At 40.7% G+C, this 23,494-nt stretch overlaps 2 protein-coding genes across 8 annotated transcripts in view; one reads left to right on the forward strand and one right to left on the reverse strand.

Moving 5' to 3' along the window:
• Window positions 1-23,494, reverse strand: part of SANBR (SANT and BTB domain regulator of CSR) — a 74,931-nt gene that overhangs the window by 23,016 nt on the left and 28,421 nt on the right. For 5 of the 7 annotated variants that reach the window (XR_009210023.1, XR_004252236.2, XM_032177179.2 and 2 more), the window contains 6 exons: window positions 19,574-19,726; window positions 13,457-13,602; window positions 10,521-10,620; window positions 8,832-8,864; window positions 7,910-8,009; window positions 789-880 (listed from right to left, as the gene is read on the reverse strand). Coding sequence is in view for 4 of the 7 variants with exons in the window: in XM_032177179.2 (XP_032033070.1) it covers window positions 789-880; window positions 7,910-8,009; window positions 8,832-8,864; window positions 10,521-10,620; window positions 13,457-13,602; window positions 19,574-19,726 (624 nt within the window). In the remaining 3 variants the exon portion in view is untranslated. Of the gene's footprint in view, window positions 1-788; window positions 881-2,994; window positions 3,080-7,909; window positions 8,010-8,831; window positions 8,865-10,520; window positions 10,621-13,456; window positions 13,603-19,573; window positions 19,727-23,494 lie in introns of those variants that run through there. The other 2 variants (XR_004252237.2, XM_032177182.2) reach the window with 2 other exon arrangements.
• Window positions 3,604-4,109, forward strand: LOC116483288 (large ribosomal subunit protein eL28-like). Its single transcript, XM_032753638.2, has one exon. The coding sequence runs from the start codon at window positions 3,649-3,651 to the stop codon at window positions 4,060-4,062; it is 414 nt and encodes a 137-aa protein (XP_032609529.1). The 5' UTR covers window positions 3,604-3,648; the 3' UTR covers window positions 4,063-4,109.

The raw sequence follows: 23,494 nt of genomic DNA on the forward strand, positions 1-23,494 counted from the left end.
CTTGGGCTCAAGCAATCCACCCACTTTGACCTCCCAAAGTGCTGGGATTACAGGCATAAGTGATCATGCCCAGCCAGCTGATACAATGTTTTATAGAATTAACCCACTCATATGCCTGTGCTACTTAACACAAAGATGAATGTCCAATGTGTCCAATGTAACTCTGTGGATCTTAACCCAGACTCAACCTATCACACATTTTTGAAATTCACAGTTTTTCTTTTAGCCAATGGTGGTTATTACTATTCTCTCATTCCCACCGGGCTTTTTTACCCCTTCCTTCAAAGGTATGGAGAAATAAGAATTATTTTTAAATGTCATAAAATATAATTTATTTTTAATTTAAAAGTCTATTTTTAATTTTTTGAATAAGTAATATTGGTTTAAAATTCAAAAGGTATAATAGCACATATAATGAAAAGACTCTCACTTCTGTCCCTTACACGTCCAGTTCCCTTCCTGAGAGGCAACCAATTTTATCAAGTTCTTATGTAGCCTTCCAGAAACATTTTATGTATATACAAGGAAGTTCATTTATATATTTCCCCCATCTACTTTACACAAATGGTAGCATACTATACCACTATACATTTCCGCACCTTTCTTTTCTCATTTGTCAATATATCTTAGAGATCTTTAATCTCAGTCTATACAAAACTTCTTCATTTTTACATTGCTAGCATTCCATGTGTCTTCACTATTCTTAACTTTTTATTTTTTTCTGGCTATACTCATTTGCTTATTTTTCCATATAAACTTTAAAATAACAACAGATAATTCAGAGTTACCTTCTCCAATGCCTTTTCTTTCCTCTGGGCACAGGGTGAAGATATCTGCTTTTTTGGTTGTCTAGTGAACTTCTTTGGCTTCTCCTTTTTCCCTGATAATGAGAAGTCAATGTTATAAGCTTAGGCCCCATATACTTTTCCAGTCCACTTGTTACTTCTAAATAATAAGACCATTAAGAAAAACATTGTTTTAAGAAAACTAACAAATTAACCTCTGGGTAAAAAGCAAATATACTATGAAGCAAAGCTGAAACTGCTTTACAGGGGTTCATTTTCTTTTTCTTTTTTTTTTGAGACAGAGTCTTGCTCTGTCACCCATGCTGGAGTGCAGTGGCATGATCTTGGCTCACTGCAATCTCTGCTTCATGGGTTTAAGTGATTCTCGTGCCTCGGCCTCCCAAGCAGCTGTAAGAAAGAAGTATTGAAATCTCTAGCTACAAGTGGTAATCTGTGTATTTTTCCTTACAGATTTGTCTGTTTTTGCTTTGTATATTTTAGGGCTTTATAATTAGGCACATTTACATTTATACTAAAAGTACAAAAATTAGCCAAGTATGGTGTGCGTGCCTGTAATCCCAGCTACTCGGGAGACTGAGGCACAAGAATCACTTGAACCCAGGAGGGTAGAGGTTGCAGTGAGCCGAGATTGTGCCATTTCAGCCTAGTGATAGAGTGAGACTCTGTCTCAAAAAAAAAAAAAAAAAAAAAAAAGAATGTACTATGAGTGACTTTATGCCAATAAATCTGACAAATTAGATAAAATTCCTTGAAAGACAGAAATTATCAAAACAAATTGAAGAGGCAATAGAAAACTTGAATAGCATCTATTAACTAATGAAAGTGAGTTCATAATTTAAAGCCTTCCTATAACAAAAGTCCAGGCCCATATGGCTTCACTGCTGAATTTTATTATTCTTTTAAAGGAGAAACAATACAAATCCTACACAAACTCTTTCAGAAAAGAGGGGTGATGTCACTCATTTTCTAATGTCATCATGACTCTGATATCAAAACTTGAAAACTACATAACAAGAAAACTACAAATATCTCTCATGAACAGAAACAAAAAATCCTTAACAAAATATTAGCAAGTAAGCCCAGGCATGGTGGCTCACACCTGTAATCCTATCACTTTGGGAGGCCGAGGTAGGAGGATTGCTTGTGGCTAGGAGTTCAAGAACATCCTGGGCAATATAAGGAGACCTTGTCTCTACAAAAAATCTTAAAGATTAGCTGGGCATGGTGGTGCACACCTGTGATCCTAGCTACTCAGAAGGCTTGGGTGGGAGAACTACTTGAGCCTTGGGAGGTCGAGGCTGCAGTGAGCTGTGATCACAACACTGCATTCAAGCCTGGGCAACAGAGAGAGCCCCTGTCTCAAAAATATATGTATGTGTATATACATATATATGTATATATACATAGATACACACATATATATATATATATGCAAGTCCAACGCAGTGAGATGTGGGAGTTCAGTCAGGATGGTGGGAAAAACTGTAAAATAAACCTTCTTAGAAGGCCAGAAGGTTTTTGCAAAAGCCTCAGGATAGGTTATGGCTGAAGGCAGCCTAATCCTCTTTGAGCTATAGCAAGGGTAATTAACATAGGAATGTAGAGGAGTCTATCTAAATAGCTTGTTTACTCATGTGGTCCTAAGACTAACCTTTGACAATCTGTGGGTGCATGATTGCTCTCTACTAGGTGGGTCGGCAATGGTAATTACATTCTAGTGGTGTTTACTTGAGACTTTTGTAGTTTAATGTGTGCTGAATAAATGCTGGGAAGGCCAGCAAGTCTGGGTCACGGTTGCAATTCTTTACAGCACTCTCCTGGGAGTCTGTAAGCGGCCCAGACTCTCAGCCAGACAGACAAGCATAATATCTGTGTCAGTGTATGTTATTCATCCGTCATTGCGTCAGGATCTGCGGGACAGACCCCTGCAGTGATATATAAAAAGTGTAATAAATGACCAAGTGGAGTTTACACCAGAATACTGGTGTAACATGTGAAAAATCAATCAACGTACCTAATTGATACAATAAAGGAGAACATCTATATGGTCTTCTCAATAGATGGAGAAAAAGCATTTGATAAAATGCAACACCTATTCACTCTAAAAACTCAGCAAAATAGAAACAGAAAGGAACTTTCTCAACTGAGAAAGGACATTTATGGGAAGCCGACAACTGACATTACATACTTAATGGTTAAAGACTGGATGTTTTCCCCATCAGACAAGGTAAGGATGTCTGTCTGTTTTCACCACTTCTATTCAATATCAGGTCCTAACCAGCACAAAAGGCAAGACATATAAATAAAAGGTATACAGATTGGAATGAAATCTAATAAATGAACAGCAAATAACATCAATATACAAACATCAATTGTATTTTGACCATCATTAGTATTACCATCAATGAGCAACCGGAAAAACAATTCAATTTATAATAGCATAAAATACGGAGGAATAAATTTAACAAAAGATGTTCAACATCTGTACACTGAAACTACAAAACATTGTTGAGAGACATTAAAGAAGTCCTAAATAAATGGAGAGATATTCCATGTTCATGGATGGGAAGAACTGCCATTGGAAAAAAAAGGAATTCACCCCAAATTGATATACAGGTTCAACACAATCCCAACAAAAATCCCAAAAAGATATTTGTAGGAATATCCACACAGACTCTAAAATTTGTAGAAAATGCAAAGTACCTTGAAAGGCCAAAATAATTTAAAATTAAAGAACAATTTTGGAGGACTCACACCACCAGGTTTCAAGACTCACTAAAATCTACAAAAATTAACAGTGTCCTTTCCGTCTCAGGTCGCCGCTGCGAGAGGAGCCGCCGCCATGTCTGTGCATCTGCAATGGATGGTCGTGCGGAACTGCTCCAGTTTCCTGATCAAGAGGAATAAACAGACCTACAGCACTGAGCCCAATAACTTGAAGGCCCGCAATTCCTTCTGCTACAACGGACTGATTCACCACAAGACTGTGGGCGTGGAGCCAGCAACCGACGGCAAAGGTGTCGTGGTGGTCATTAAGCAGAGATCCGGCCAGTGGAAGCCTGCCACCTCCTATGTGTGGACCACCATCAACAACAATGCTCGCGCCACGCTCAGCAGCATCAGACACATGATCCGCAAGAACAAGTACTGCCCCAACCTGCACATGGCAGCCATCCGCAGGGCCAGCGCCATCCTGCGCAGCCAGAAGCCTGTGATGGTGAAGAGGAAGCGGACCCGCTCCACCAAGAGCTCCTGAGCCCCCTGTCCCCAAAGCAATAAAGAGTCAGCTGGCTTTCTCGAAAAAAAAAAAAAAAAAATTAACTGTGGTATCGATATGCTGATGTAAAGAAAGACATAAGAATCAATGGAAGAAAACAGAGTTTGGAAATGGGGCCACATGTAAATGGTCAACCGATTTTTAACATGCCAAAGTAATCCAATATGTTAGAAAAGAATAGTCTTTTCAATAAACGGTGCTGGAACAACTGGCTATGCCTATGGAAAAAAAGGAAGCTTGACCCTTAACTCATACAATAAACAAAAATTAACCTGAATGGGATCATAATCTTAAATAAAAAGCTAAAATCATACAACTCCTAGAAGAAAACACAGCAGAAAATCTTTGACTTTGAGGTAGGCAAATACTTCTTAGCTATTAAATAATGGAACATAAAAAGGAAAAACTAAAAAATTAGAATTCACAAAATTTAAAACTTTAGCTCTTCAAAAGACATCATTAAGAAAATTAGGCCTGGTGTGGTGGCTCACGCCTGTAATCCCAGCACTTGGGAGGCCGAGGCAGGCGGATCACCTGAGGTCAGGAGTTTGAGACCAGCTCGGCCAACATGGCAAAACCCCATCTCTACTAAAAATCCAAAAAGTAGCCCAGTGTGGTGGTGCACACCTGTAATCCCAGCTACTCGGAAGGCTGAGGCAGAAGAATTGCTGGAACCCAGGAGGCACAGGTTGCAGTGAGAGATCGCACCTCTACACTCCAGCCCGGATGACAGAACAAGACTCTATCTCAAAAAAAAAAAAAAAAAGAAAATCAAAAGGCAAGGCATAGACTAGGGGAAATATTGAGAAACATATGACTGACAAAAAAGACTTAGATCTAAAGTATATATAAAGAAATCTTACAATTCAATAATAAAGCAAATGATCCAATAAAAATGGGCCAAAGATTTAAACAAACACTTCATAAAAAAGATATATAAATGGTCAATAAAAACATGAAAAGTTGCTTAACACTATCTATCCACTACAATGGCTAAAATTAAAAAGACCAATAATACCAAGTATTGATGTGAATGTGCAGCAATTGGAACTCACATACACTGCTGGTGGGAATGCACAGTGGTGGGAATGCTCCACTGCTCGTGGAGATGCAAAACGGTCACTTTGCAAAAACAATTTGGCAGTTTCTTATAAAGTGAAACACACACTTACCATATGATCTAGTAATTTTACTCCTAAGTATCTACTCAAGAGAAATGAAAACACATGTCCACACAGACTTGTATGCAAATGTTCACAGCAGCATTATTCACAACAGCCAACAAGAGGAAACAATCCATATGTCCATGAAATTGGGAATGGATAGACAAAGTATGGTATAGCCATACAATGGAATACTACTCTGCAATAAAAAGGAATAAACTACTGACACATGCAATAATATGGATGAATCTCAAAAACCTCATACTAAGTGAAAGAAGCCAGGGACAAAAAATTACTCATGATTCCATTCATATGAAACCTTAAGAAAGGTAAATTGTTTTGACAAAACAGATTCATGGTTGCCTGAGGGCAGAACCGGAGAAAGGGAACTGAGTACAAAGGGGGATGGAGGAACTTTTTGAAATGATGTTCTAGATTTTGATTTTGGTGGTGGTTACACATCTGTGTGCCAAAACTCATCTACAGGTACACTTAAAGTGGGTGAATTTTGTAACATATAACTTATACCTCAATCAAACTGTTGAAAAGAAACATTGTAGAACTTTCTCCTTTACTAATTAAAATGGACACAAAATTGCTAAAGAACCAGCTTTTTCATTGGAGGATTCAAGATGTTAAGAAAAATTATGTAAAACTTGGAGAGAAGATAAAGGGAAGGCAGCATGTTTTTTTTTTTTTTTTTGAGACGGAGTCTTGCTCTGTCGCCCAGGCTGGAGTGCAGTGGCATGATCTCGGCTCACTGCAAGCTCCGCCTCCCAGGTTCACACCATTCTCCTGCTTCAGCCTCCTGAGTAGCTGGGACTACAGGTGCCCGCCACCATGCCCGGCTAATTTTTTGTATTTTTAGTAGAGAAGGGGTTTCACCGTGTTAGCCAGGATGGTCTCGATCTTCTGACCTCGTGATCCGCCCGCCTCGGCCTCCCAGAGTGCTGGGATTACAGGCGTGAGCCACTGCGCCTGGCCGCAGCATGTTTTTTCAATGTCATGTTGGAGGGGTGTTCAACATGCCTACTCAAGAATCATTTAATTCTCTAAGAGAATGTCCCATGTCTGACTACCATCTACTGATGGCATCTGAAAGTTACATGTTAACTTTCAGGTTTTTGTGTCTAATAAAAATGCAAATTATTTCTAAAAAGATAACCTAAGAGTTACGGGTTCACTAAGTTGTATGACACTGATCAATTTTGTATCTAACTTACAATCTTCTTTTAACTTTTTTTTTTTAGATGGAGTTTCATTCTGGTTGCCCAGGCTGGAGTGCAATGGGATGGTCTTGGCCCACTGCAACCTCCCCTTCCTGGGTTCAAGTGATTCTCCTGCCTCAGCCTCCTGAGTAGCTGTGATTACATGCACCCGCCACCATGCCCAACTAATTTTTGTATTTTTTTTTTTTTTTGAGACAGAGTCTTGCTGTGTCGCCCAGGCTGGAGTGCAATGGCATGACCTTGGCTCACTGAAACCTCCGCCTTGCGGGTTCAAGCAATTCTCCCACCTCAGCCTCCCAAATAGCTGGATTACAGGAACCCATCATTATGCCTGGCCTAATTTTTGTATTTTTAGTAGCGACAGGGTTTCACCATGTGGGCCAGGCTGCTCTTGAACTCCTGACCTCAGGTGATCTGCCCACCTCGGCTTCTCAAAGTGCTGGGATTACAGGTATGAGCCACTGTGCCCAGACCAACATTCTTTTTTCAAAAGTAGTATAATGGAATACCACTCTGCAATAAAAGGGAATAAACAATATGAATGAATCTCAAAAACCTTATACTAAGTGAAAGAAGCCAGAGACAAAAGATTACTCATGATTCTATTCATATGAAACCCTAAAAGAGGTAAATTATTGTGACAAAACAGATTCATAATTGCCTATAAATACTTGAGTCTTCAAAGGCTCTTTGAACCAATTTTCCTTGCTGTTTCTAGGAACTAATGAGTTGAGAAATTTTGACACAAGTTAATTTTATAGTTGTACAATAATCATGCTTTCGGCCGGGCACAGTGGCTCACGCCTGTAATCCCAGCACTTTGGGAGGCCGAGGCAGGTGGATCATCTGAGGTCAGGAGTTCAAGACCAGCCTGACCAACATTGTGAAACCCCGTTTCTATTAAAAATACAAAACAATTAGCTGGGTATGGTGGTGCACACCTGTAGTCCGAGCTACTCAGGAGACTGAGGCAGGAGAATTGCTTGAACCCAGGAAGCAGAGGTTGCAGTGAGCCAAGATTGCGCCACTGTGACAGAGTGAGACTCTGTCTCAAAAAAAAAAAAAAAATGCTTTCCCCTAAAAAAAACATACATTTATGAATGTTATTTAATGGTTCATTTGAGTATCACTCCAAATCATCTCAGGTACACATCTCAGATCATATTTCATCTGAAATGAGTCACACATTTAGTTGCACCTGAAGTGAAAACCTGGAGAGTTCTTTCTCAGTGTACTGCCCTCTCTTTATAGCTTTGAGTATTCCGTGTTCATGCCTGGGTTAGGAAATCTTGATGGTGTCTCCTTTCAATTTTTTTTTTCTATGTTGCAACCTACTCTATATATAAAACCAATTCCCCATCCCTTGCATTAAAGGCTTCAGAATTTAACCCCTTCATAAACAGTGAGATTTGATTTTAACTTATAAACCAATACTTTGTTTCTTGGATACTTCTTCTTCATCTCCAACTTCATCTTCAGTGACCTCAGAACCAGTGGTATATTCTTCTTCTTCTGAAAACAGTGACTGTTGTTTCTAAGTTAAAAAAAAATCTATTATAAATGTAATATTATGATTTTTTATTGAATTCTTTCAAACACATTTACCTAAATTTCTTTTGAATGAATGAGTCAATCAAGAGCTGATAAAATAACCTCTGGCTAGCACAATATCCAGGAATTTTTACTTCGGAGCAGGCTTATATTACTTCATATTTTTTAATTCCTTCACAGAACCTAGAACAGTAGTAGGCACATAAGTACTCAGTATTTGTTGAATTGTACCTCTATCACTCAACTAAATGTATATTCCTTGATACTAAGATTAAGTTACAATATAGTAACCACCAATAATAAAGTAGTCTTATAAACAAGGACATATGCACATTCTCTGGGTGAATGTGATCCTGGATTATTTAACCATATCTGCATTACTTTCCTGTATCTCTGTGCCCTACTGTCTGTTATCACTAATCCAAATTCCTATTCCATTCTTATGAATATTGATGGCAGACAGCATAGTACTGGCAAACGGGTAAAAAAAAAGTCAACCAATCACTCAAACAATCAAATAACTGGAACTTAACAGGTTTGTTGCTTTGTTCAATGTCCTAAATATGATATAAGAGTGACTTAAAAAATCATTTAACTAGATCTATGGATTATGCAGCCAGATATGGAATATGAGTCTGTCTTAAATAATTTAATGGCATTTTTACTTAAGTGCAAAATAGGAGAATCTGAAAAGGAAGATGTATATTTAACTAAAATTTGTAAAATAAGATACTGATAAGATTCTATTAAACTATAATTTAGGAAGAAAGAGATCCATGAATGCTAACTATAATTGCTCACTTACCAGTTGTAGAGTCCAGTTTTTCAATGACAAGAACTATAAGACAGGAATAAGAGATTAATAAATCTGCATTTACCCAGATTACAGCTCCTTATTTTGACATGGATATTGTAGAAGAGTTGAAAAAAAGTTACAAATATAGTTCCCTTCCAGGCTGAAACATAATTTAAAACTCAGGCTGAAAGTGATATGTTACAGTCTTTAATATCCTCTGCTAGAGGAGGATGTGGATGTTTTCTAAAAGAAAGACACTTTCCCAGCATTATTTCCAAAGGACAAGTAAGTAATCACATAGAAGTAAATTACTAAAATAATTTTAGTTATTCTTAGAACTATTTCAATCACTTTTTAATGTTTATATTTTAATATAAATTAAGGAAGCAGACTACATATGGACATTCAATAAATCTAGTTTGTTGTTTGACATATAATTAATAAATAAATGTTAATGTGTGAATTTTTTTTTTTTTTGAGACAATAGTCTCACTCTGTCGCTCAGGCTGGAGTGCAGTGATACCATCTCCACTCACCGCAACCTCCGCCTTCTGGGTTTAAGCGATTCTCCTGCTTCAGCCTCCCGAGTAGCTGGGATTACAGGCGCACGCCACTGCGCCCAGCTAAATTTTGTGTTTTTAGTAAAGACAGCGTTTCACCATCTTGACCAGGCTGGTCTTGAACTCCTGATTTCAGCCTCCCAAAGCGCGGGGATTACAAGCATGAACCACCATGCCCGGCATGACTGAATATTTGTATAGCTGTCTGAAGTTTATAAAGCACTTCACAGGGAATATTTCACTTTCTCAAGTAAAAGCTATCTTAACCAACACAAAGACAGAACATTCATAGGCAAATATATTCCCTGGTCCTTAGTAACAAAGGCAAAGGAATAAAAAGGAGTCAAAGGAATCAAGTTTTCTGGTCACTTTAAAAATATTTCAGTTTTGAAACTTTTGTGTGTTTGTTTTTTGAGACAGGGTCTCACTCTGTCACCCAGACTCTAGGCTGGAACTTTTGAAGAATCTAAATATATTCCTAATTACAATAAAAGAATAATTTTATGCCAAAAAAAAGTTTACAGAAGGAGAAGGAAACAAAATATCCATTCATGCTATCTTCATTCCTCAAATCATAATTTGTCCATAATAAAAACCTTAAAGACCATGTTATGTTTTCGGTTTTTCTTTTTTTTTTGAGAGAGTCTCCCTCTGTCACCCAGGGTGGAGTGCAGTAGTGTGATCTCGGCTCACTGCAACCTCTGCCTCCTGGGCTTAAGCAATCTTCCCACTTCAGCCTCCCAGCAAAACTTGGACTACAGGCACAAGGCATCACACTTGGCTAAGTTTTAAACCTTTTTTGTAGCGATGAGGTCGCACTATATTGCCCAGGCTGGTCTCAAACTCCTGGGCTCAAGCCATCTTCCTGCGTCAACCTCCCAAAGTGCTGGGATTACAGGTGTGAGTCATCGTGGCTGGCCCCATGTTGTTTTTTCCCCAAATTTAAATGTATTCATTATTAACTCTTTGAGGGCAAGAAATGTGTCCTATTACCCTTAGAGTCCTATTACTAGGCATAATACCTTCTTATGATTAGGTAGTCAGTTCAATTTCAACTTAAACTGATCAGGTTCCTGTCAAAGATTAAATGTCATTAATTATTTATGTAAATAAAGAATAAGAGAAAAAAACTACTCACAGCATTGAGCTCCCCAGTTTTGGGACCCCATGGTGTATTTGGCTCCAGTAAAACATCACATTCTATACCCTTTTCATCACAGGGGCCAACCCCAACATCACTTGAAAGAAAAAGACATTTTTATGGAGAAGAGTTTACTTTCTTAAAAATTTAAATATGAATATCTTTTTATTACAAATATTTCATAAATTGCTTTTTAGAAATACAGTTCCTGAGTATAAGGATATCACTTCAACGACATTTCCTTTTCTTTTTGAGATGGAGTCTCGCTCTGTCACCCAGGCTGGAGGGCAATGGCATGATCTTGGCTCACTGCAACCTCTGCCTCCTGGGTACAAGCGATTCTCCTGCCTCAGCCTCCCGAGTAGCTGGGATTATGGGCAGCCGCCATCATGCCTGGCTAATTTTTGTATTTTTGTAGAAATGGGGTTTCACCATGTTGGCCAGGCTGGTCCTGAACTCTTGACCTCAGGTGATCCGCCTGCCTTGGCTCCCAAAATGCTGGGATTACAGGTGTGAGCCACCGCACCCGGCCAACAATGACATTTCTTTTTCTTTTTCTTTTTTTTTTTTTTTTTTGAGACAGAGTCTCGCTCTGTTGCCCAGGCTGGAGTGCAGTGGCGGGATCTCGGCTCACTGTAAGCTCCGCCTCCCGGGTTCAGGCCATTCTCCTGCCTCAGCCTCTCCGAGTAGCTGGGACTACAGGCGCCCGCCACCACGCCCGGCTAATTTTTTGTATTTTTAGTAGAGACGGGGTTTCACCGTGGTCTCGATCTCCTGACCTCATGATCTGCCCGCCTCGGCCTCCCAAAGTGCTGGGATTACAAGCGTGAGCCACCACGCCCGGCCAACAATGACATTTCTTAATTTGTCTAGTGATTCCTCTAGCAAAAGACACCCCATTCAGCAAGTACCATTGTACTTGAAGCATCATACCTGTGAGGTGGTGGAATGGGCTGCTATAATTGGTACTGCTTTAAGAACAGCCTTGGCTGGGCGCAGTGGGTCACGCCTCTAATCCCAGCACTTTGCGAGGCCGAGGCGGGTGGATCATGAGGTCAGGAGATTGAGACCATCTTGGCCAACATGGTGAAACCGTCTCTACTAAAATATAAAAAATTAGCCAGGCATAGTGGCACATGCCTGTAATCCTAGCTACTTGGAAGGCTGAGGCAGGGCAATTGCTTGAACCCGGGAGGCGGAAGTTGCAGTGAGCTGAGATCACACCACTGCACTCCAGCCTGGTGACAGAGCGAGACTCCATCTCAAATAAAAAAAAAAAAAAAAAAAAGAGGGGGCCAGGCACAGTGGCTCACGTCTGTAATCCCAGCACTTTGGGAGGCCGAGGTGTGTGGCTCACGAGGTCAAGAGTTAGAGACCAACCTAGCCAACATGGTGAAACCCTGTCTCTACTAAAAATACAAAAATTAGCTGAGTGTGGTGGCGGGTGGCTGTAATCCCAGCTACTTGGGAGGCTGAGGCAGGAGAATGGCGTGAACCTGGGAGGCGGAGCTTGCAGTGAGCCGAGATCGTGCCACCACACTCCAGCCTGGGCAACAAGAGCGAAACTCCAACTGAAATGCTTTTTGTTTGTTTGTTTGTTTTGAGACGGAGTCTCCCTCTGTCGCCCAAGCTGGAATGCAGTGGCACAATCTCAGCTCACTGTAGCCTCTGCCTCCCGGGTTCAAGCAATTCTCCTGCCTCAGCCTCTCAAATAGCTAGGATTACAGGTGCCCACCACCATGCCTGGGTAGTAGAGATGGGGTTTCACTATGTCGGCTAGGCTGGTCTCAAACTCCTGACGTCAAGTGATCGGCCTGCCTTGGCGTCTCAAAGTGCTGGGATTAAAGGTGTGAGCCACCACACCTTGCTAAGAACAGCCTCTTTTAAATTGTCCTCCAGCCTCTAACCTTACAACCTGCTGCCACTGCAAAATGATGAAAGTGACTTCAGAAATTACTGAATTCGAGGAGTTCAAGGAGAGATGAACTCAACCATCAACATTTTTTTCTAGTTGGATCAATCATGCATTGATTGATACAATCAATTGGTTGATCAATGATCATGGGGTTTCACCATGTTGGCCAGACTGGTCTCAAACTCCTGACCTCAAGTGATCTGCCTGCCTTGGCCTCCCAAAGTGCTGGGATTAAAGGCATGAGCCACTGTGCCTGGCTAAGAACAGCCTCTTTTAAAGAGTCCTCCAGCCTCTAACCTTACAACCTGCTGCCATTGCAAAATGAGGAACGTGACTTCAGAAATTACTGAATTCGAGGAGTTCATACTCATGGAGAGATGAACTCAACCATCAGCATTTTTTTCTAGTTGTATCAATCATGCATTAATTGACACAATCAATTGGTTGAGAGGGCCTCAAGCAACTTGGGAACCCTCACTCGTCACCACCACAAATTGGATTTAAGGTCTTAACCTTTGTAATCACCAAGGGCTCTTTTCCTTTTTTTTTGCTCTGTCACCCAGGATGGAGTGCAGTGGCACAATCTCGGCTCACTGCCAGCTCTGCCTCCCGGGTTCACGCCATTCTCCTGCCTCAGCCTCCCAAGTAGCTGGGACTCCAGGTGCCCACCACCACGCCCCGCCAATTTTTTGTATTTTTAGTAGAGACGGGGTTTCACCGTGTTAGCCAGGATGCTCTCGATCTCCTGACCTCGTGATCTGCCCGCCTTGGCCTCCCAAAGTGCTGCGATTACAGGCGTGAGCCACCACACCTGGCCACCTCCAGTATTTTTAAGTGTTCTGTCTATCAAATGAATATCTGTCTGCTCTTATTGTAACTAACATATAATTTCAGTTAAGTTTTCTGAAATAATGAAAACTACTTGAGGACTGACGTTACTGATTTGGGGATAAGGGATTCTGAAATGGGAACCGCTGAATAAAGCTATAATACAGTGTTGGGTTTTTCCACCCCTCACCTAACTGTATCTTTTGAAAAAGGCACAACAATGACATCTCTGTACTTGTGCAAATCGTCCAACATTCTAGCAGTGGGACAGGACGGCAAATCTCCGCCTTCACCTTGATCACGAAGTGTAACCATGTGGTCCCTCACTTTACAGCCCTGTCACATAAGAGACAATAAATTAGAGGTTAGTTTGTTACAGAACACTCCTTTAAAGATCACTATTTTTCTTTTCTTTGCCGAGTCATATTGTCATATACATATTTTACAACTTTTTCTCAAGAAAAACATTCCTCATACAGAAAAGAGATTCAATCGTAACTGTATGGCTTAACAAATACCCAAGAATACCCATATAATCACAATCCACATTAAGAATTAGAACATTGCCAGCACTCCAGGAGTCCCCACAGGCCCAATTCTGATCATAATGGTTTCCCTCCTCCCAACAGGTAACCTCTACCCTCCTTGCTTTTCTTTATCCCTCTGCCACTTAAGGATGCATTCCTAAACACTATAGTTTAGTTTTGTCTCACTTGTTTTGTTTGACATTATGTTTCTACTGGGTGAGGTGGCTCAAGTCTATAATCCCAGCACTTTGGGAGGCCGAGGTGTGTGGATTGCTTGAGCCCAGGAGATTGAGAACAGCCTGGGCAACACGGCAAAACCCTGTCTCTAAAAGAGTAGAAAAAAATTAGCTGGGTGTGGTGGTGCATGCCTCCAGTCCCAGCTACCTCAGGAAGCTGAGGTGGGAGGATCACTTCAGCTCAGGGAGGTCGAGATTGCCTTTAGTCATGATCAGGCCACTGCATTCCAGCTTGGGCGATAGAGTGAAACCCTGCCTCAAAAAAAAAAAAAAAAAAAAAAAGAAAAATTAGGTTTTTATGATTCAACGATATTATTTCATGTAATAATAACATTTGCTTTAATGTATAGTGTTTCACTGCATGAACAGACACCATTTATTTACTCTTCTACCACTGATAGATGGGTTGTTTCTAGTTTGGGGCTACTAAAAATAATATTGCTATGAACATTCTTTTATCTGTTTCCCGGTACACAAGTGCTCATGTGTACCAAATTATATTACCATCAGCAGTATATGAGGATTCCTGTTACTCCACATCCTTGCTAACACTTGGTCAGACATTTAAATTTTAGTCATTCTGGCTGGGTGTGGTGGCTCATGCCTGTAATCACAGCACTTTGGGAGGCTGAGGCAAGCAGATCACTTGAGGCTAAGAGTTCGAGACCAGCCTGGCCAACATGGTGAAACCCCGTCTCTGATAAAAATACAAAAATTTAGCCAGGCATGGTGGCACACACCTGTAATCCAGCTACTCAGGAGGCTGAGGCATGAGAACTGCTTGAGCCCAGGAGGCAGAGGTTGCAGTGAGCCAACATGGTGCGGCTACACTCCGGCCTGGGCAACAGAGCAAGAGCAAGACTCCACCTCAAAAAAAAAAAAAAAAAAAAATTTAGTCATTCTGGTAAATGTGTGTTGGTATTCATTCTGGCTTTAATTTGTATTTCTCCAGTTACAAATGAGGCTGTCCTTTTCATGTTTACAGGACAACTGTTTTTTTGTCTGAAGTGCCTGTTGTCTTTCTCCAATTTTTTTTCTTTTTTTTGAGACACAGTCTTGCTCTGTTGCTAGGCTGGAGTGCAGTGGTACGATTGCGGGTCACTGCAATCTCTGCCTCCCAGGTTCAAGCAATTCTCCTGCCTCAGCCTCCCAAGTAGCTGGGACTAAAAGTGCACACCACCACGCCCAGCTAATTTTTGTATTTTTAGTAGAGCCGGGGTTTCACCATGTTGGTCAGGGTGGTCTCAATCTCTTGACCTCGTGATCTGACCACCTCGGCCTCCCAAAGTGCTGGGATTACTGAGCCACCATGCCCAGTTGGGATATGAGCAACATATATATCGACAAAAGATTCATTATATATATATATTTTGGTTTTTTTGAGATGGAGTCTTGCTCTGTCGCCCAGGCTGGAGTGCAATGGTCTTGGCTCACTGCAACCTCTGCCTCCTGGATTCAAGCGATTCTCCTGCCTCGGCCTCCCGAGTAGCTGGGATTACAGGTGCCCACCACCATGCCCAGCTAATTTTTGTAGAGACAGTGTTTTCGCCATGTTGGCCAGGCTGGTCTTGAACTCCTGACCTCAGGTGATCCGCCCATCTCAGTCTCCCAAAGTGCTGGGATTACAGGCGTGAGCCACTGTGCCTGGCCTATTAATATATATAATTTTTTTTTCTTCAGATGGAGTCTCGCTCTGTTGCCCAGGCTGGAGTGCAGTGATCTTGCTCACTGTAAGCTCCACCTCCCAGGTTCACACCATTCTCCTGCCTCAGCCTCCCGAGTAGCTGGAACTATAGGTGCCCGCCACGAAGCCCAGCTAATTTTTTATACTTTTAGTAGAGAAGGCGTTTCACCGTGTCAGCCAGGATGGTTTCAATCCCCTGACCTCGTGATCCGCCCGCCTCGGCCTCCCAAAGTGCTGGGATTACAGGCGTGAGCCACAGCGCCCAGCCAATATATTCTTTTAAAGATGCCTACAAAGAAATATATTTTGCTTGAAACAGTGTGGAAATGTGATAGCTAAAATGGCAACAAACTAACCACAAATGTAAATTTGTGGTTACAAATTAATGTAGAAATTAATGTGGTTAGAAATTAATGTGGTTAGAATTTAATGTGGTTAGAAAGAACTGTAAAGACTGAAAAATCATGTTACTGAAAAAAACATAATAGCAATGATGAATTAACGAAATATCTTGGGTCTGGCAAAGCTAATCTAATTTTGCTTAACGTCTCATGCCCAATTTAAGTATCTTTGTATGTAAAATGTATAACTAAAACTTTAAGTATGAATGTTATGTAAGTAATCTATTACCTCACCAATAAAACTTCTAAGTAATCAAAGTTGGTGACTGATTGCAAATATAAGAAAACTAATGCAGTTAAAATTCCATGACCCATCATTTGGTAACATTCACGCCAATATCCCAAATTCCTTGCCCCTAAATTTCATCATCCCCATCTGGCAAAATCCTAACTCTAGATAAACTCAACTACCCATTTTCTCCCTGCCTGTACTCATGTAGACAAGGGTTACTAGAGAGAGTGATATAAACAGGCATGTTGAATTATATTGTGAACTTATGACTGCCAATCTCCAGTGAGCTCTCAAACTTCCCGGCAGTATACATTTTCTCTAGAAAATTCACTCTCCTGTTTTTCAAAATACTATTTCAAACCTTCCATACTTCCCTCAAACCTTGGAACCTTCCATCTTCCCCCTTATTCTTAGTGGATGGCTTAATCTACTTTTTAGAGAACAGAAAAAGCATTGGATTGGAATTAAGTTATCATCTAAATGACAAAAACACAATTTTACTAATATCTAAAACCATTCTACCCTTCTCTCCTGTTATAATAGAGGAGCTGTCTTCCCTCTTGTCAAAATTAATACCACTAAATACGCTTAAGATCCCACCCTACCCTGTCTTCTCACCTTATACCATCAACCTCTCCTTCTCAAGTGGATCCTTCCCACTGACTTTTAAAACGTTCTCTGGTATCAAAACAGAAACAAGGCCAGGCACGGTGGCTCATGCCTGTATTCCAGCAGTTTGGGAGACCCAGATGGGCAGGTCATTTGAGGTCAGGAGTTCGAGACCAGCCTGGCCAATATGGTGAGACTCCATCTCTACTAAAAATACAAAAATTAGCCAGGCATGGTGGCACGTGCCTGTAATCCCAGCTACTTGGGAGGCTGAGGTGGAGAATCGCTTGAGCCCGGGAGGCAGAGGTTGCAGTGAGCTGAGATTGTGCCATTGCATTCCACCCTGGGCAACAGCGAGACTCTTTCTCAAACAAACAAACAAAAAGCAACCCCCAAAACACTAAACAAATATTCATAACCTAAATTACTAATCTATCTCCTCTCTTTCTGAAATTTCCCAAAAGAGATGTCATTTATACTGTTCCCATTTGTTAATCTCTCACTCACTTCTCAGCCCATACAAACCTGGCTTCTGGATCTAGCACTCCACCAAAACAGCTCTTCACACCTATGAATTCCCTGTCACTAAGGCCAAAGGACACAGTTCTTCCATTATTTTATTTGACCTCTTAGCAGTATTAGGCACCACAGTCCACTCTTTAATATTACTCCCACAACTTTCATGGCAACATTCTCAATTTTCCTCCCATTATTCTGGCTGCCCCTGACCATTCTCCTTTGCAGGCTCATGCTGCTTCATCCAGCCATAGCTGTAGTTTCCCTCTGCTCTTCATACGCTCACCTATACCTGCTGGCTTTAACTATCATCTATTGCAAGAAAACTTATGAGTTATTATCTCCAGCCTAGCCACTTCTCTGAGCTCCCAAACTCATATATCCAACGGCCTCTGCCTGGTTATCTCAGAAAGCATCTCAAACTCAAAATGTCCAAAACAGAACTCACGAGTCTCCCTCGAAACCTGATTTCTGTCTGCTGCTTCCTCTTCAGTGAATGGCACCACCAGCTATCCAGTAGCACCAACAAGAAACTGAGTCATCCTTCCCCCTCTCCCTCTGTAATACAATCTGTCAGGTAATTTGTTTTATCTCTTAAATATTAAATTCATCCACTTCTCTTCATCTTCACTGCTCTGGTCCAAGCTAAGATCATCTCTTTCTATGATAAGTTCCTTTTGTAGGTGATTCCACTGACTACCCGTCAAGTGTGCATTTTCCACACTGCCACTGATATTTTCAAAATGGAGATAAAAGAAAAACTTGAACATGGCTTATGAGGTCCTGCTCCTGCATGGATTGACACCTACCTACCTCTCCAGCCTTGTCTTGAACTATGCATGTTTTCTACACAGCCTCAGGCTCTTTCAGTCTCTTTTACTCACTATGTTCCTTCTGACCTTGCTGTTCTGACTACAATGCTCTTTCCTTTCCTCTTCACCTTATATACTCCTACGAATCCTTCAGATCTCAACCTAATGCCAACTCCTTTGAGGATTTCCTTGACATCTATGGCTGAATCATACCAGCCTATTATAGACATTTATGGCCCTGTATATGTCTTCAAACATTTCTTTGGGTGCTTTTTTCCCTTTTGTTATTACTGCCTCAGCTGTAAGTTCCATAAAGGCACAAATGATCCAATTTTACATGCTATCCTCTGCCTTGCATAGTGTATGGCACATCTTTGGTGCTTTATAAATATTTTTTGTATGGATGATGATAAAGAGCTTTAGGTTCCTTCATTCACACATGACATTTAATTATATAACATTTTCAAAAGTGTTTGTGATCAGAGAATCTAAGCTACAGCAATACTCACATTGCACCAATATATATGTGCAAGGATATTCACTGCAACACAGTAATACCATCAGTCTAGAAACAACCTACATGTTCATTAATAGGAGAATGGTTAAATTGTGATATATACATAGCTTGGAATATTACACAGCAGTTAAATAAAATGGCACAGAAAGATACCCTAGTTATGTTGTTGAGTAAAAAAGGCAAATTACAGAATATTATTAGTATGATCTTGTTTCCAATATAAAAAACCATATATAAGGCTGGGTGTGGCAGCTCACACCTGTAATCCCGGCACTCTGGGAGGCCAAAGCAGGCAGATCGCTTCAGCTCATGAGTTCGAGACCAGCCTGGGCAACTTGGTGAAACCCTGTCTCTAACAAAAATACAAAAAATTACTGGGTATGATGGCGTGTGCCTGTAGTCCCAGCTACTCAGCAGGCTGAGGTGGGAGGATTGTTTGAGCCTGGGAGGCAGAGGCTGGAGTGAGCCGAGACGGCACCACTGCACTCCACCCTGGGCGACAGAGCGAGACCCCATCTCAACAAAAAAAAAAACACAAAAACCTCCAAAAAACAAAAAAAAATATATAATTTGTGCCTGAAAGGTACAAAAGAAGGTCTAAAAGGAAACCATTAACAGTGATTATCTCTAAGAAGAGATGGAAAATGGGGGAGTGTTATACAGAGGAACTGCTTCTTACTATATTTATGTATTGTTTGAAATCTTTTATACATCAATGTATTACTCTTATACTTTAAAAACTGTAGCTACAAAGGGCAATATTCAAAATTCACCTTTGTAAGCTGAGTAGGATCAAATCGAAGAACCTTTTGGTTACAGCAGGGATAAATTCCAGTGCCAACAGTATTCAACGAACTTGCTGCAGTAGGATAAACCACTGTTTCTGAGTGGTATTGACAATGTGAAAATTCAATACAGAGAAAGGCCTGATAAAGAAATAGATAAAATCAACTACTGTTTCCACAACAAAATTATAAATTTCAAAAATACTTAAGACCAAATATTATATGTTCCATTTATATGAAATATGCAGAAAAAGCCAATCTATATAGACACAAAGTAGATTAGTGGTTGCCAGGGGTGGAAGGTTATAATGTGGAATAGCAGCAAACGGGCATGAGGGATCTTTTTGAGGTGATGGAAATGTGCTAAAATTGGATGATGGTGATGACTGTACAACTCTAAATTTACAAAAAAAAAAGTGAATTGCAGACTTAAAAAGAGTAAATTCTGAACACAACCTAACTTAATAAAAATAAAAAAATAAAATGAGTAAATTTTATGGCGTGTAATTCTACTTGAATAAAGCTATTAGACAGCAAAAAATGAAATCACCTTAAGCAAAATTCAGATGAATTAAACTGATCTTGATATACATTCAATTTTACAACTGGCCAATCACCTCAAATGTTTTCCAAAGAAAAATAAAATTTTGCTTCATTTGGTTATTCCTTGATGCTTTTTTTTTTGAGATGGAATCTCACTCTGTTGCCCAGGCTGGAGTGAAGTGGTGCCATCTTGCCTCACTGCTACCTCCGCCTCCCAGATTCAAGCGATTCTCCTGCCTCAGCTTCCCAAATAGCTGGGATTACAGGCACGCACAACCACACCCGGCTAGTTTTTCTATTTTAAGTAGAGACAGGGTTTCGCCATGTTGGTCAGACTGGTCTTGAACTTCTGACCTCAGGTGATCAGCCTGCCTCGGCCTCCCAAAGTGCTGGGATTACAGGTGTGAGCCACCACGCCTGGCCCCTTGATACATTTTTAAGGTAAATATTTAGCATCAGTATTAATAAAAATTATGACATAACTTTGAATCACTGGCTTTGAAAACTTTGACAAAAGCTTATCAAGGTTTAATCATCAAATTAAACATCAGGTTTCAATTGTTTATAAGTTGGTAAAATAGGACCAGGTGCGATGGTACACACCTGTCACTCTAGCTACTAGGGAGGCTGAGGCAGAAGGACTGCTTAAACCTAGGAATTCGAGGCCAGCCTGGGCAATGTAGCAAGATCCCATCTCAGGAAAAAAGAAAAAGAAAAAAAGAACACGGTGCAAGCGCTGTCTAAGGAGTTTCAGTGGACACAGGTGCTGCTTGCGATGGGAAAGACCACTGGGCTAGGCAGCTGGGGCCTGGCGGGTAGACAGAGGTTGTGCCACCAGTTCTGAGAAAAGGTTGGTTGGGAGTTGTTTGGAGTCCCAGGAGTTGGTTTGGAAAAGGGAAACTGAGGCTCTGAGTGGTAAAATTATTGGATTCAGAGATACTATGGGGCTCTGAAGGTTGGATTGTTAGCCTTGTGGGCTAGGGAGAGCATCCTTGAGTAGGTGATATCTTACTCAGATCTAGAGGGGACAAGACTTTTGGGGCTGTGCAGGGGGCATCATTGGTGGGTGATGATAATGTTGGGCTTTGAAGGCAGGAGATCTTGAGAAGGTAAAACCATTTTATCTGGAAAGGAAGGAAGTGGGTGTTGGGCTTTTGTGTCATGGTTGCGGGAGCCATTGGGAGGGCAATTCCATTAGCCAGTGGGAGGTAGAAAGTTTGTAAGAAATACCATGCCAGGGGACCGGAGAAAGACCCCAGATGTCATTGTTTCTGGGTGGAGATCCTGTGTGAGCGGTGGTGGTGTATCCTAAGAGGGGGCAGTACCACTGGATGATTAAGGGTGGTCCCACAAGGCCTGGGGTGAAGAAAGACCTGAATGGGTAATACCATTAATAGCTGTTGGGGAAAGGACCAGAAAAGGTGAAAAAGTGATACCTTGGACTGGATGGAGGGGAGATCGCTGGGCTTTTGGGAGGTACCCTGACTGGTACTCTGATCACTTGTTTCTTTTTGCAGGGGACTCTGAGGTGGGATTAAAAGCTATAGCACTGCACCAGGAGTGGGCCCTTGTTGAGAGTTCCTCACTGGGGGAGACTTTAAGAAGGGGAAACCCTGAATAGGGTCCTGTCAGGGGAGGTGAGGGACTCTGAGTGAGAACAGGTTAAAAACAAAAACAAGTTAGTAAAATAATACAAATAAAAACACAACACTAACAATCTAAGCACTGATCTTTTTTTCTATTTATATTATGATGTACTGAAGTTGCTATTTGATAAGCAATGATCTTTAACATAAATACATTAAAGAATAATCTATAATTCAGAATTTTTAGTTGCCTATAATTCAAAATTTTTGGTTGTTAGTTTCAATTATGATGTTCACATAATGGTTTTTAATTTTAAAAATTTGAGAACCTATAAAAACTATAAGGTGCACATTCTCATATACAATATTCTGCATACAAACTATTCTATGAGTTTATGAGTTCTATAATAAATATTCAATATCATCAATCAATATTCAATTTGCTGTAAAGGAGAGGAAAATAATCTCTCTCAGTCTCTGCATTCTGACATGTTGAACAAGTCAGATTTTAGAAGCCTGATATCCTTGATTATAAGTGACACTCTGACTGTGAGGAGGACCTTTACATACCTATTAGATTAACAAAAAACCCAAACCTGACTATATCAATTGCTACTGAGATGGGGGGCAACTAGAAGTCTCATATGTAGCTGGTAGAAATGCAAAATGGTTCTGGGACTTTGGAAAAATATTAGGCACGGCAGGTGTTAAACTACCACACAAACCAGCAGTCCTACTCCTAGGTAGTAAGAAAGAAGAGAGGCCGGGCACAGTGGCTCAGGCCTATAATCCCAGCACTTTGGGAGGCCGAGGCAGGCGGATCACCTGAGGTCAGGAGTTCGAGACCAGCCTGGCTAACCTGGTGAAACCCCATTTCTACTAAAAATACAAAAAATTAGCCGGGTGTTGTGGTGTACGCCAGTAATCCCAGCTACTCGGGAGGCTGAGACAGGAGAATCGCTTGAACCTGTTGAACCTGGGAGGTGGAGGTTGCAGTGAGCCAAGATGGCGCCAGTGCACTCCAGCTTGGGCAACAAGAGTGAAACTCCATCTCAAAAAAAAAAAAAAGAAGAGAAATAAATACATCCAAGAGAAATAAAAACCTATGTTCACAGGAAAACCTGTATTGTTTTTAGCAGCTTTCTTCATAATGGCCCCACACTAGAACACTACAAACATCCTCCAACTGGTGAATGTCTGAACATACTGTGATATAGTCATACAACAGACTACTACTTAGCCATAAAAAAGAACAAACTAATTTATGAAACAACATGGATAGATTTTACATTCATTTTTCGAAGTGAAGGAAGCTAGATTCAAAAAGTTAAATGCTATATGATCCTATTTATACGACATTCTGGAAAAGGCAAAACTATATATAGAGAAAACAGACCAGTGGTTACCAGAGCCTAGGGTGGGGGAATGAATTGACTAAAGAGGGGCACAAAGAAATTTCTTTTAGGGTGATGGAAGTGTTACATGCTTTAATTGTGGAGGTAGTTATACAATTGTACGCACTGTCGAAGCTCACAAAAAGGATGCATTTTACTGTATCTAATACTTCAACAAACCTTTTTAAAATTGTGGGAACACAGAACCCATTGAGTGAGACCTTAAACAGTTTAAAATCCCAATCTGAAGATTTTGACAAGCTGTTCTTCCTTCTCTCTATTGAAAATCATTACGCAAGTGACAGAGGAAAACTACTGGGGAGAGGAAAACTTTAGGGATTCAAAAGAAATTGTATGTCGAAAACTCTGCATTTATACATAAGATT

This window comes from Hylobates moloch, unplaced genomic scaffold (assembly GCF_009828535.3).
Source record: "Hylobates moloch isolate HMO894 unplaced genomic scaffold, HMol_V3 SCAFFOLD_15, whole genome shotgun sequence".
NCBI classification, from domain to species: Eukaryota; Metazoa; Chordata; class Mammalia; order Primates; family Hylobatidae; genus Hylobates; species Hylobates moloch.

Bases quoted from the DNA above. Each gene is read 5' to 3' on its own strand.
- LOC116483288 (XM_032753638.2), top strand. From the start codon at position 3,649: ATGTCTGTGCATCTGCAATGGATGGTCGTGCGGAACTGCTCCAGTTTC.